Genomic DNA, 14,045 nt, shown 5'->3' with positions numbered 1-14,045 from the left:
TCTGGTTGTGGGCCAGCATGTGCGTGTGGTGGTGGCTGAGGGGGCCGTGATGTGGTCCCAGGGCCCTCCTGTTTCCTAACCCGCTGTAGCCTGACCCCACACCCGGCATCTAGAGTCAGCATTTAGTATGTGTTGCAGCTGGAAAGGGTTTTTCCTTTGATAAGGAAGGAGACCCAGGCCTTGAGAGGGGAAGCTTTGGCCAAAAGTCGTAGCCAGCCCTGAAGAACAGAGAGAGGCTGGGACAAGGGCCCCCAACTCTACAGTGGCTGGGAAGGTGTTGGGGAGGTGGCCTTGCCCTCTACCCCACCTTCCCTGACCCCCCGAGGCCACTAGGACCATTAGGTTGTCCTTTTAGCCCCCATCAGTGAGAGAAGGCTAAGGCCTGGAGCCATCTTGCCCTCAGCTGCCTTGGGGAGGCCCCCTGGCCTGGCTGCCGTGCACGTAGCACCACCCCCAGTCCTGCCCCAGACGCAGAGGAGGTCTTCACTTCCTTAATGGAGGGAATCCAGGAGCTGAGATAGGTGGAGAGTTTACTGCAGGGTTTACAGCTTGCTGTTCCAAGTGCCAATTTGGATACACGTGGCGCTAGGCCTCCCTCTCCCTCTCTGGGCTGAGGAGTTCATCTAACCCTGAGAGGCCTAGACGGGCTGGAATTCAGCTGGGTTCTGTGGAGCACTTGCTGGGGGCCAGGACCTGGGCTGAACTCTGGGATTCTAAAATGAGTGAGACACAGGGAACAAATACCTGTCCCTAGAATAAGATGAACTGGACATACAGGGGAGCAAGAGTCGTCCTGCTTGGAGGGTCCTAGGGAGGATTCTTGGAAGAATCTTATTCACCCCGGCATTCAGGCCACAAACAAGGGATTCAGTCTCAGCTCCTCCCTGTTTCCAGCTCCATCCAATCAGTCACCAGTCCTGGAGATTTCACCTCTTAAAAAATCTCAACTTCATCTACTTCTCTCCAGTTCCTTCACCTCTCACTCGAAGTCCTACAGTTACACTGCTCAACACCCCTCTGCCACTACTATGGTAGTACGTGGACTCTGGAGCCAGACTGCCTAGATTTGCATCCTGACACTGCCACTTAATAGCTGTGCAATGTTGGCAGGGCAAGCTAACCTCGCTGGGCCTGCATTTTCTGAAAAGTGGGCATAATCCTCAGAATTGATTGTGAGCAGTCTAAGTTAACACATATAAAGCACCCAGGCTTGGGCCTAGCACTCAATATATATTGGCTATTATTAGCTTCATTCTTTGCAATCCACCCTTCACTCAGCTGCCAGAGATAATCTGGCCAGGTCGTTCCTGCTTAGTCCTCCTCAGTGGCCCACCATCGTCCTCAGGAGAAGCCCCAACACCTGAACCACAAGGCTCCACAGGTCTTTCACATTGTAAATATTCACTTTCTTGAATGCAGCTGATAAATCTTGCCTCCAGACCTTTGCTTTATGCCGTTCACTGTGCCTAAATGCTCTTCCCTCATCTCTTCCTGTCAAAGTCGTCCTAAATTTTCAAGCATTTGTGGTGGTGGCTGGGATGATGGTGTGGCTACCTGGCTCTACTGGTGTTCAGTGAACAGGGGGCAGGAATGCCAAATGCGCTCCACTTAATGGGAGACTCAGTGCTAACAGTCCGCCCCTCACAACGGAGGGTCACTGAGTGGGCGTGTGTAACCCCAGAGAAGGCCAATGAGCATCTGAGAGCAGGGCAGAGGGAGAGGAACCAGTGATGGAGACAGGAAGAAAAGCCGGAGAGGGGAGGGCAGGAGCCTGTTTGGGAGCAGGCTGTGTTAAAACTAAGGGAAGAAAGAATTTCACCAAGAAGTAAGTGGTCAGCAACTGTCAGCTGTCACAAAGGTGAGGAAGGGGCGTGGGATGGGGGCGGGGTTTGGTTTGCAGATGAGGCTGTACAGGTATACAAGTGTTTGGAGTTGGAAGTGTTGTTTTGGGGGTTACAAGTCTACAGAGAAGGTATAGCAAGCAAGAGGGACTTTTAGGCCAACACAGGTGTCAGGAAGAAAAACCTCCCCTACCACTCTGGTAACAGTCCTCACTGCACCTGCTAAATTGAATCGGGTTGGGGTCCTGGATCGGGCCTGCTGTACTTCCACCGTCAGATGGATAGGGAGGTCCCTGTTCTGAGGTCCTCATCCCTGGAGCATGTACCAAAGAAGCCCTCATCTGAAGAGGTCTGTGTCCCCTGGGACTGGAGGAGGCCTGGCTGGGAGAAGCCTTGGCACCCTGCCTCCTTTTAAGTCTTCATGCCTCTGGCACTGGTCCCACTGCTAATGGTGCAACTGGGTGCATTTGGTCCTGGCACTTTTCCTGGGAACCCAGAGGATGCCTGGGCAGTAGAAGGAGGAAGAAGACAGGGCCGGGTGGGGCTAGTCCTGGCTCTGGTGAAGACGAGCTGTTGACCTTGAAGGCTGATCTGGACCTTGCCAGATCGGGGCCTCAGATTCTGTCTCTTTGAAGTCAGCCAGATATTTTTGCTTTGACTCCTTAGGGGTGTCACGAGGACCCCACCACTGGGTTGAGCAGGAAAACCCAAATTCTACAGGGAGACCCACCACACGTGCCCACCTGGGCTGGAGCCGGGGTGCACATGGGGACTGCCACACCCTTTGTAAAATATTGAGATGCTTCCCTTCCAGCTGGTGAAGAGCTGCTGTCCCAAGCCCCTAGTGCCTTCCTCCCTAGGCTGGCCCCTCCCCTGAGAGCCACCCTCCATTTCCCCACCACCTGGCAACTAAAGCAAGGGTGCTTTACTTTTTTGTGTGTCATGGACCCAGTGTTGTCTCTACTGAAGCCTGTGGACAGTAAGGTTTTTTTTTTTAATTTTTAAAAAATTAATTTTTATTTTTGGCTGTGTTGGGTCTTCGTTGCTGTGCGCGGGCTTTCTCTAGTTGCAGCGAGTGGGGGCTACTCTTCATTGCGGTGCGTGGACTTATTGCGGTGGCCTCTCTTGTTGTGGAGCACGAGCTCCAGGCGCGTGGGCTTCAGTAGTTGCGGCACGTTGGCTCAGTAGTTGTGGCTCGTGGGCTTAGTTGCTCCGGGGCATGTGGGATCCTCCCGGACCAGAGCTCGAACCCATGTTCCCTGCATTGGTAGGCAGATTCTTAACCACTGCGCCACCAGGGAAGCCCCAATAAAGTTTTTATGCATAAAGTATATTGTAATCCTATATATTTTATGAATTAAAAACTATATAGAGAGATCTATACCATATTCTGCAATACCTGTAATGTAATATGAAAACATCTGTGATTTCTCTACCTAATGACAAAGTCACAGATTCTGTGAAAAGCTATTGTGATTTATTGCTGACTTTTTTTTTTTTCGGCCCGCTGTGGTATCTTAGTTCCCCAACCAGGGATCAAACCCGTGCCCCCTGCAGTGGAAGCTCAGAGTCTTAACCACTGGACTGCCAGGCAAGCCACCCCGTTGCTGACATTTTTTAAAAAATAAATTTATTTATTTATTTTTGGCTGCGTTGGGTCTTCATTGCTGCGCGCGGGCTTTCTCTTGTTGTGGCGAGCGGGGGCTACTCTTCATTGCGGAGCGCAGGCTTCTCATTGCGGTGGCTTCTCTTTGCTGTGGAGCACAGGCTCTAGGCGCGCGGGCTTCAGTTGTTGTTGCACGTGGGCTCAGTAGTTGTGGCTCATGGGCTCTAGAGCACAGGCTTAGAAGTTGTGGTGCACGGGCTTAGTTGCTTCGCAGCATGTAGGATCCTCCTGGACCAGGGTTCGAACCCGTGTCCCCTGCATTGGCAGACTGATTCTCAACCACTGCGCCACCAGGGAAGCCCATTGGTGACATTTTTTAATTGAGAGAAATGCTAAATTCGAGGTAGAGATGAGTGAAAATGAAGGTGTAATTCCTTTATTCAAATTCATGGACTCATGAATTCTAACCAGTTTTAGAACCCTCATGTTTAGAGCCCCTGAACAAAAAGGTTAATTCCCCACAAATAGAGGACTAGTGGATAGTGTTAGAGCATGCAGACCCTGCATCCAATCAGACTGTTCCTCACTCTAAACGGTGGTTGAACACGTGGTGATAGGTGGCCAGCAGGGGGCAGCATATGAGCGGAAGTGTGGAGCTCAGTTCAGAGGGAAGCTGCGCCCCGGTTTTTTGGGTTTTTTTTTCTTTAATTAATTAATTAATTAATTAATTTTTGGCTGCGTTGGGTCTTCGGTGCTGCGCGTGGGCTTTCTCTAGGTGCGGAGAGCGGGGGTTACTCTTCGTTGCGGTGCGCGGGCTTCTCATTGCAGTGGCTTCTCTTCTCTTGTTGAGGAGAACGGGCTCTAGGCGTGCGGGCTCCAGTAGTTGTGGCCCACGGGCTTAGATCGAACCCGTGTCCCCTGCGTTGGCAGGCGGATTCTCAACCACTGCGCCACCAGGGAAGTCCTGCCCCCCGGTTTTAAGTCCAAGGGCCAGTCTGGTTACAAACAAACAAACATGAGACCCCTAAGTCTTATCTGCTTGCCACCTGTCTTACTTGCACAGGGGCAAGCTTACTCGTAGGTGTGTCGAATGGGCCCAGAAGAGTGAGGTCGGACTGAGGGCTCCTGGAGATGTCCTTGCTTGCTGCCTAGGCTGGAGGTGTAGAGCAGGTTGTCTGAGTCTCCAGGGTCCAAGGGTCTGACACAAGGAAGTGGGTTCTCCCACGAAACATTTGCCCAGCCCTTGGGGTCTTGGGTATCAAGACACAGGCCTGGGGTTGCTCAGAGCTGGGGTGCAACATCAGCTGGGGGCTTGACACAGAGCCTTCACCACTTCCTATACTGCGGGGCTGGGCTGCAGCGTGCAGGGTGGGGTCGTCTTCCTCTTGGGTGCACTGGCTGCCCATGCCTTCCCCCACTGCCTGCCCCGCCCTCTCCCTCTAGCCCCAGCCCCAGACTTAGAGCCTCTGTGAGTGAGGGTGCTGATGTAGGGCGGGGTTCTATTATGGGATCCTCTGCAGAACTGTCCTCTGGGGAAGGCAGGTGGTGTTGGCTTGCCCCTAGGCCTAGCCCCTGGAAGAACTTTCTAAGCAAAAGCCCCACCTGTGTTGCTCTGAGACTCGTGGTCTGAGGTCCATGTATGTGCTTTTGGCTCCCACACCTGCCCCAGCCCTGTTCAGGCAGAGTGTGGGGCTGCCTCTCAGGCTGCTGTTTGGTGACAGCAGCCTGCCTGGTGGTGGTACCCTAAGTGGGACTGAGTGGGCCCCTGACCCTCCAGAGACCACCCTCCAGGGCCAGCAGTGCACACAGCACCAGGCTATGGTCCATTCATGTCATCTGTGGAACCCAGAGCCAAGCCAGGGAAAGATGGGGGCAGGAAGGCACAGCCAGGTTAGGGAAGTGACCCTTTCTTGTGTGGGGAGATGGAGGGTGAGAGGAGGGAGGGGTGGATCTCAGTACGAAGGGGTGTGGTGGAAGGGCACCCTCTCCCTTCCTCTGGGCAGGGCAGCTGCTGCCTCCAATCCTTTTGGAAGTTCTCCTGGGGGAAGTTCTTCCCACCAGCCCCATCCTCCCCATGCTGGTCAGGAAGTACTCCGAGATACCTCGCTCTTTGGATTGAAACTTCACAGTCCTAGGTGAGGGTCTGGGTAAAATCACAGGACCAGGGAATCTACAGTCATTGTGTCCTAACCTTTCTGCCCCAGGGTGGGGAGGTCCAGAAAGGAAAGCTTGGTAGCCGAGACCACAAGGCACTTGCTTTATTGTTCCAGGACAAGGGACAATGGCAGGTCTTCAAGGGTTCTGCTTGTGTCTCATCTGAACCTGGGGCCAACCTCTGGGGGTTCTGTCACCCTCAGACCCTGGGTAGGCTGAGGCTCCCACTTGGTAGGGGTTGGGCTCTCAGGTAGGGCATGGAGGGCAACTGGGTCACACCCCCTCATTCCAGGGGCATCCCGGGCCTGCCAAGCAGTCAGAGAAAGGGGGCATGAGTGCTTCCCCCCCCCCCCCAGCCTCTACCAGACTTCCCTTCCCTGAATGCCCAGGCTGCCTGAGACAGCTGTAAGTAATTCACAAGCTGGGGCCTAAACTACATGAACTTCTCAGGAGTGAGACTGCAGTGACCTGGAGGGGCCCTTCCTGCACCCAGGGCTGGGAGAAAAGGACACTTTCAAGTTTCTGAGGGCAAGGGCTTTTCCAAACACTTTGTGTCGGAATTGGGCTCAGTTTGGTCCTGGGGTGGACACTGCCCCTCCTGTGTGTCATCCTGGGAAAGGCCAGAGAGAGCTTAAGTTGAGGACAGGTAGAGCCTGGCAGGGTGGGTGCTGCTGAATAGCAGCCCCCCGGGGGGGGCCCCACAGACAACTTGGGGAGAAACTCCATATCTCCTCCTTCTTGATGGGCCGCTGGGATGAAGACGGGAGAATAAATACAGGGGACTTCTGGGAAAGATCATGCCTGGAGGGGAACGGGCCTGCAGAGAACGTGGACATCAGAATAGGGTTCCATGGTGGTCTTGGACCTGGCATGGGGGCCCTGAGCTTTTGGTAACCAAAGTCCTCAGCTCTCAGCTGCCCCCAAAATGAAGTCAGGCTCTGTGATGTAGTTCTGATTCCTCTGGATATAAGGTATGTGTGTGGGTGTATGTCTGCATAACTGTATGTGTGTGTGTCTGTGCATGTGCGCCTGTGCATACGTGCATGAGGGCTTAAGTGTGGATGAGTGTGAGCTAGGGAGAGTGCATTTTCTTCTTGCCCAGACACTTGCTCTTCAGGGGCCCTGAGTGAGGAGCTGGTGTACCAGGCGGCAGAAATGTGTGAGGGGCAGAATCCTGGGTGGTGACTTCTACACCCCCAGCTGCCAGCTAACAAACAAGTTGGCTTAGTGGCATAGGGGGCAGGGAGTGTGTTCCTTCCTTGACCTTTAAGGTGAGCCCGACATGGGCGGCCAGCTGGGACTTCCAGGCCAGGCAAAGGCTGGAGCAGCTGCTGGGCATAGCTCATGCTAGGGCCATGGGCTTGGAGCTGGGGCTGAGGTACACACAGGGGCCAGCAGGGGCCGTGGGTTCCAGCTCCATGAAGGCTGAGTAGAGGGTGGTGAGATGCAGGTCCCCTACTGCCCCGGAGCCCCCATTGCCTGGTGGTGTCAAGTCGCCTGCCCCACTGCCTGTCTCTGCCAGACAGGGCCCAGGGGGGAAGCAGCGGGATGGGGATGGGGGATGGGGCGGCGGCATTGAAGATGACGTCAGGGGTGAGGTCACCAGTACCAAGGGGTCAAGGGCCAAGCTGTCATCCTTCAGCTGTTCCCACAGGTTTCCTATTTGGGGGAGAGAACAGGCGTCACCGGGAGGCACTAAGGAGCCCTGTCTGCCTCCCACCCCATGCTCTCACATGCTAAAGAGAGCAGGATTGGGGTAACACTGAATGGAGAACAGACCCTTGGCACTAGCTCTGTGACCCCAGGCAGTTGCAGAACCTCTCTGATTCCTCCTCCCATGTAGGACAGTTTGAAAGCCATAGCTTAGATGATCTGTGTGGCTCTTTTTCTTGTGGGTGGGGGGGATGATCAAGGATTTGAGAGCTGCCTATTGGAAGGGTTGATGCAGATGCTGTACATTCTGGGGTTACCCTGGGGAGGGAGCCCCAGGAACTCTTCACCCTGGCTCTTGCCCAGGCTCCCAAGGAAGGTGGATCTGCAGCCCAGACCAAGGATCTTCCAACAATGCACTGCTGCATCCAGTGAGCTGGTTGGGCTCGGCTCCCTGGGCGTCCTCCACTGCAGGGCCCAAGGGACGGGAGCAAAGCCAGGAAGCACTGACTCTGGGAGCAAACAGTGCTGCCACCTGCTCCTCCTCTATGTGTTGTGCGGCCTGCATCGTGGCAGGCCAGGGCCTGGAGCTCCTTCCCTGGATATCAGGGCTGCAGGGTCTGGAGGAAGAGAGCTGAACTAAACCCTCGACTGACCTTGGCTGCCTGGGTTCCAGTCCTAACTCTCCTTCTTTCTCTCTCTTTTTTTTTTTGGCTGCCTTGCGCGGCTTGCGGGATCTTATTTCCCAGACCAGGGATTGAACCTGTGCCCTCAGCAGTGAAACCGTGGAGTCCTAACCACTGGACCGCCACGGAATTCCCTTAACTTTCCTTCTTTCTAGCTAAGTGACCTTGAATACGTTACTTAACCTTGGTATACATCTGTGAAATGGGTTGAATAATCCCTCCTATCCTATAGGCACACATGAGAGAGCACATGTAAAGCGCCTCACAAGATGCCTGACAGTTAGTAGGGCTCAGGTAAATGCTTATGGTAGCCCACATGTCTATAGCTTCTTCTGAGGCTGTTGAGCCCTGTTCCCTACTTCTGGAGGTAGATGAGGCTCTAGCTGCTCGTTTCTAACAGTAGCTTCCCAAGACCTGGGCTCTCTCCCCATCAGACCGGGAGATCTCTGAGGGTCGGCTGCCCCCACCTGCTTGTGGATGTCTCCTACCCCAGTGCACACAGAAGGTCTGAGGCCTGGGTCAGCACCCTCCTTCAAACCCCCTGTGGCCAGTACCAGGACCTGGGGGTGCACTGGAGATTAGATGGGAATGGGTGGGGTTGGCCACGTGCAGAGATGGAGCAGGCAAGATGGAATGGAAGAGATAGAACCTCTCCCCCCGGGACCTGCCTAGCTCTGAGGCCTTCCGTTCTTCCGGGGGGAAGATCTGTCTCCTTCCTCTGCATTAGAAGATGAACTCAGAAAATGCAATCGCTTCTGGGAATGTTCAGACCATCGGTCACTCACAACCAAATATGGAATGGAACATCGGGCCCTTTCCAGCCCACCCAGAGCTGAGAGCGGTTTGATGATAGGTCAGTTGGAACCTGTTCAAGGAGGAGGGAGATGGGGGCAAGGACATTTCCTCTTCGACCCTTAACCACCACTACCCCCTACCCAGCTTGGGCCTTCTCTGCTCCAGTTGACCTGAAACCCGGCAGTTAGTTAGCAGGCTGCAGCCTGGAGACTTAGAGGGGACGGGCCACACTGCCAGATGTCCCTCTCCAGTACTGTCCCACTTCTCCCTTCCCATCCCCAGCTCACCCTGAAAGTCGAAGTCAGTGAGAGAGGGATTGATGGCATCCAGGTCAGTGCCAAGGTCTCCGTCTGGCAACAGGGTTTCATGTATGGTCCTGGCTGGGGAAGGTTCAGCCAGCAGCTTGGCACTGTGGCTGGGTGGGGTGTGGGCAGGCAGAGGCGAGTCCTGGGGGGTGCCCGGCTGGGCCCGCAGCTCAAGGTGCCCATCTGGCTGTGGGAACAACGGCTGCGGAGGTCCGGGAGGGGCCAGGCCCGGTGAGAGGTGCGAATATGTCTGCCCATAGCAGGAGGGTGCGTGCCCCCCAAGTAGGTCCTGCAGGGGATTCTTGCCAGGAATGGGGCCCGGAGCTGGGTGGATTGAGTGCAGCGGCTGGGAGAACCCGGCTGGAGGTGCCAGGGGCCGGATGGGGCCTGAGCCTGCCAGCCCAGGGGGCGGGCAGCCGAGCATTGGGGAACCCAGCTTCTCCCTCTTGTCTCCAATGAGGCTGTCCAGCTCTTCTGAAAAGGCCCAAGAGAGAGAGAGACACCATGAGACCTCCCTTTCCCCACGAACGCTCCCAGCCTTAGAACCGCACTCAGGCGCTTTCCTCACTTATCGGCTCTCCTCGTTCAGCTTTTCTTGCCTCCTCCACTCTTATTATTTTGGCTCATGGGCACCCTGGGCCCTCCCTGCATGGCCATTAGCCTCACCTGGCTTGGCCATGCTTTTACGCACGGCAATGGGGTCTTTCCTCTTCCACTTCTGCAGCTCCTCCTGCATCTTGTCGATCTTGGCTGGATTGAGGGCCCACAGGCAGCCCTTGCGAGAGGAACTGCCTGATTTGTTCTCTACCTTCTCGAAGCACTTGTTAAGAGACAGGTTGTGGCGGACAGAATTCTTCCAGCCATCAGGCGCCGTCTGCCAGAGCAGAGCAAGACAAGAATTCAGGTCGGGGTCACGATGCCAGAAAACTCCTTTGCTATCTGGGCACAGAACTGCCACCCACTCTGGGGCTTGTCGTCCTCATCAGCACCCAGCCCACGCTCGGTACCCTTCAGTAGTGGGGCAGGGGTGGGCAAGAACCTTGATCACCCTTATTATCACCTAAAATCTGCCTTCGTCCTACCCCATGCCCTTCAGAGAGGGCTGTTGAGGTGGTTCATAAAGGAAGGGCTGGTGGGCGCTGCAGACGGCCCCACCCCTCCCCAGCCTGGGGTTGGACCACTCCCCACTGGGTCCCCAGGCCTGTGCTTGGACCCGTCTGCGGAGGGGGACTCACTACGCTGAGCTCTCCCTGCTGTGAGTTTGTCTCTGGGCTGTAGGTCCGTGAAGTCCTCTGAGTGTGAGGACATGTGTGTCCCTGAGAAATGAGTGTGTGTGAGAAAGTCTCTCTGGGGGTGTGTGTGGGTGTCCATGATTGTATGTGTGTGTGGTTGTGAGTGTTCGTATGTGTGTGCCCAGGGGGCGTGGCCTGGTGGGGAGGCCAGCCCTCAGGCGGGCGGTGCTCATGCCAACAGAATAAACACCCATTAGGAGGCCTGGTCACGCCACCAGTGCAGTAATTGCGCCCAGGGAGGGTTGTAAAAACTACTAGGCTGACTCAGTTGGGTGAGAGGCAGTGGCGGGGGTGCCAGGGGGCACCCTCTGTCCCCCCACCTCCAGCTCTGTCCCAGGCTCTGTGACAGCCCTGGGCCCAGCAGGGGTGACTGTGGGCGGAGCGCCTGCTCTGGCTGGTGAGGTCCCTCTGCCCTCGGCCCCCGGCCCCTCTCCCTTCCAGCTCACAGTCTCTGCTTAATGAGGGGCAGCCACTCCCTCCTCCCCAGCTCACTTGCCCCAGGGAGCAGTCAGGCTGAATCATGTCCAGCAGAACTGGGCCCTGATGCCAGCGTCACTGCAAGTAGCTCGCAGGAGCTGCTGGAGCCTTTCTCAGGGGCCGCTGGCCTGGGTCAGGGGGCTGGTTGAGATGACCCCCCCAAGGCTCCCAGGGTCATGAGAGAGAATTCTTGAGCCACCAGACCAGCCAGCTGGGGAATTCAGCTTCAGCTCCCACGACAGTCCTTACTAGGAGTCAAGGCTGTGTTGCCCTACTAGGAGTCAAGGCTGTGGGCAGAGTTAATGGGCACTGGGCCCTTTTATGGCCCCATAAATCTGTGATTTGGGGGTGCCAGGGCAGCCCCCACCCCAGCCACTTCCTGTTTGGAAGAGGGATGGTCAGCACCAGCAATTACGTCCAGTGGCTGGAACTTCCCCAGTCCCACATCTCTGACTCACAGGGCTTCAGGACGCGCACCTCAGCTGGCTTGGGCATGAGTGCTGCCCACCCCAGGGTCCACTCTGTCCTTGCCCAGAAAAATGACCTTCAACTGGGGAGTGAGTGATAGAGGGGGCAGAGGATCTTTGAACTGATTTCTTAGGTGGGTCAGAGGGGAACTGTGAGAGTTGGAAGGAACTTACGCGCCAACAGGTCCAACCTGACCATTTTACAGACTGGGAAACTGAGGTCCAGAGAAGAAAGGGTCTAGCCCTAGATCACACAAGGAGGCGGTGACAGAGCCCAGACTCCAATTCTGTTCCCTAACTAAGGGCCCTGCCCAGCTCACCCCATAGGACTGCTTTCACCATCTGGGGCCTGACCCATCCTCACAGATGCTTTCTCTCTGAAGTCAAATGTAAACTTGGGAGTGAGGGAGTGATGCAACTGGCTAAGAACAACAACTGGAACCAAAAAAAAAAGCAGTTAGACCTCTTCACTACTCAGCCCTATAAAACAGGGATTACACAGCTCCCAGGAAAAATAATTAAGCCAGGAAGATGAGACGTAGGGAGGGGCTGGGAGTTGGCAGGGAAGACAGGCTGAGAGGAATGGGGCAGGGCCCTCACTTCCCTCTCTCTGGCCTGGCTCCTTGAAGCCCTAGGGGACCCTCTAAAAGCTTTATAGGCCAGGGAGACTTTGGTCCCCTGACTTGCTGGGGTAGAGGGGCAGCTCTGGATACTGGCTTTGATGCTTCTTGAATCCCAGTGACAACTCTCCTTCCTCCTCTCCCTTCCAGGACCTTTGATGGATGACCATACTTTTTCATTCTTGGCCAGAACTCTGGCCATCTTACCCACTCCTCATCTGATGGCAGCTCGGCAAGTACAAGCTTGTTTGAATATCAGCCTCAAATTACCCCCAGGCAGCATAGTTGGGAAGATGGTGGGGCCAGAAATCACTGGCAGGTGGAGCTGGGTTCTGGATTACCTGGGCCGCAGCTCCCACCCTCTGCCTGGGTAGAAGGTGAGACTGTATCCACTAGGGTGCAGGCCTTGGAGAAGGCACTCCTCACACGCAAGCTCTGACCTCCCCTGCACCCACCCGAGAAGAAGGGGTTTTTGTTGGAGGGCCTGGGGAGCATCAGACAAGGGAAGTGGGTGGTGTGGGAAGCCAGAGAGCTTGAGCCGGCAAGTGATCCCACTTGATGTTTGGCCTTGAGCAAATGGAGAGAAGGGCATCTGTCCTGCCTCTAGGGAGGGAGTTTGCTAGAGCCCCAGAAGCCCCTTCTGTGGATGATAGAAATTACTGATAGATCCCGTCCATGGGAAGGTCAGGTGAACGAGCCAGTTCCCTAGGACACTCTAAGACCATGAAGCCCACACTCTGCTTTCCGGCAGAACTGCAGCTGAGCCTGCCGCCCACAGAAGCAGATCCTAATCTCTCCCGGGAAGGAAATGAGTTCTGCAGTCCCAGCATCCTGCGTCACCTTGGCTGGCCAGCTCCTACCCAAATTCCTCCAGTCCTACAGCATCCTGGGGCCAGCGGTGGGAACAGCCTCGCATTTCTTCCCAAGCTCTCTCTCCCCATTTGGGGTAGGTGGATGCTCCTTGAAGCCTATCAGAATTGCCATGTCCACCTTCCACCAGCATGAGGTCTGACTCCAGCCTGCTGTGTGACCTTTGGTGAATGGCTTGAGCTCTCTCTTCCTCACACAGAACTGTCCTTCTGAAGTGGAGACAAGGGGAAGCATGTGGGGGACACACCCTCTCCTGGCTTTCATTCAAACTCATCTCCCACCTCCCAACGAAATCCTCTGGTTCCAGAGAGGCCTGGCCTGCCCAGGACTTGGGGCTGGTGGGGTGCGGTGGATTCGGGGCTCACCTTGAAGTAAGGAAAGTGCTCCGTCATAAAATTGTAGATCTCGCTGACGGGAAGGCTCCCAGTTTTACTGTTCTTCAGGGCCATGAAGATGAGGATGCTGAAGGCAGAGAAAGTTCTGAGAGTTTGAACCTCTGATCTGGCCTGGAGTCTTTCCCCACCCCCCCGCCCTGGCTGGAATAGTCAAGGAAGAATAGCCTGCTGCAGAATTCACGCGTGAGAGGCCCTATGGGGGCCAGAGGAGAAGGAATGAGAAGTGTCCACTGAAGTCAGGAATTACTGATATACAATGGTCTCGTGGCATCTGAGAGAGCTGGGTTACAATCCTGGCTTTAGCCACTCACTAGCTGTGTGACCTTGGGTGAGTGCCTTAACCTCTCTGAGCCTCAGTTTCCTCAGCTTTGAAGTGAAGAGAGTAATAGCTATCTCAGAGTTGTGAGGATTAAGCATGCTGCCTAGCACATAGAAGGCACTCATTAAATGGAAGCTGTCATTACCAGTCAGCCTTCAGCCGATTGCATGAATGTTGGATAGTAAGGGAGGGGATTAAGGTTTTTTGAGTCCCTACAAAGTGCCAAGCATATTCTCTCACTTAATCCATCCAAAGGCCTGAATATTGCAGTTTTTTTTTTTTTTAACAGATGAATAAACAGAGGCTCAGAAAGATTAAGTAACTTGCCTGATGTTTCACAGCTAATAAATTCAGAGCTTAGAGTAGAACCCAGTTCTACTGGACTCCAAAGATTGCATGTGCTCCTTTCTGCTCATCATCCGGCCTTCCACAAACCCCTTCTCTGTGCTCCTGGATAATGTTTAAGTTCCTTTTCCTTCTCCTGAGCTCATACTGGCTGATGACCTGACCCCAGGAGGAGCCTGGCACAAAGGAGGTCGAGTATCGATGTTGGTTAGATGAACGAAAG

At 54.9% G+C, this 14,045-nt stretch overlaps 1 protein-coding gene across 13 annotated transcripts in view; it reads right to left on the bottom strand.

The window, feature by feature from the left end:
• Window positions 1-3,867: 3,867 nt before the first annotated feature.
• Window positions 3,868-14,045, bottom strand: part of FOXN1 (forkhead box N1) — a 31,408-nt gene continuing 21,230 nt past the window's right edge. For all 13 annotated transcript variants that reach the window (XM_082372710.1, XM_082372715.1, XM_082372706.1 and 10 more), the window contains 4 exons: window positions 13,129-13,225; window positions 9,704-9,911; window positions 9,020-9,511; window positions 3,868-7,260 (listed from right to left, as the gene is read on the bottom strand). In XM_082372710.1, the coding sequence (XP_082228836.1) occupies window positions 6,944-7,260; window positions 9,020-9,511; window positions 9,704-9,911; window positions 13,129-13,225 (1,114 nt within the window). In that variant the 3' untranslated portion in view covers window positions 3,868-6,943. The remainder of the gene's footprint in view (window positions 7,261-9,019; window positions 9,512-9,703; window positions 9,912-13,128; window positions 13,226-14,045) is intronic.

This window comes from Balaenoptera borealis, assembly GCF_965194805.1.
Source record: "Balaenoptera borealis genome assembly, chromosome: 20".
NCBI lineage: Eukaryota > Metazoa > Chordata > Mammalia > Artiodactyla > Balaenopteridae > Balaenoptera > Balaenoptera borealis.
The sequence above is the reverse complement of the archived record's forward strand: the minus strand, read 5'-3'. Positions and strand labels throughout refer to the sequence as shown.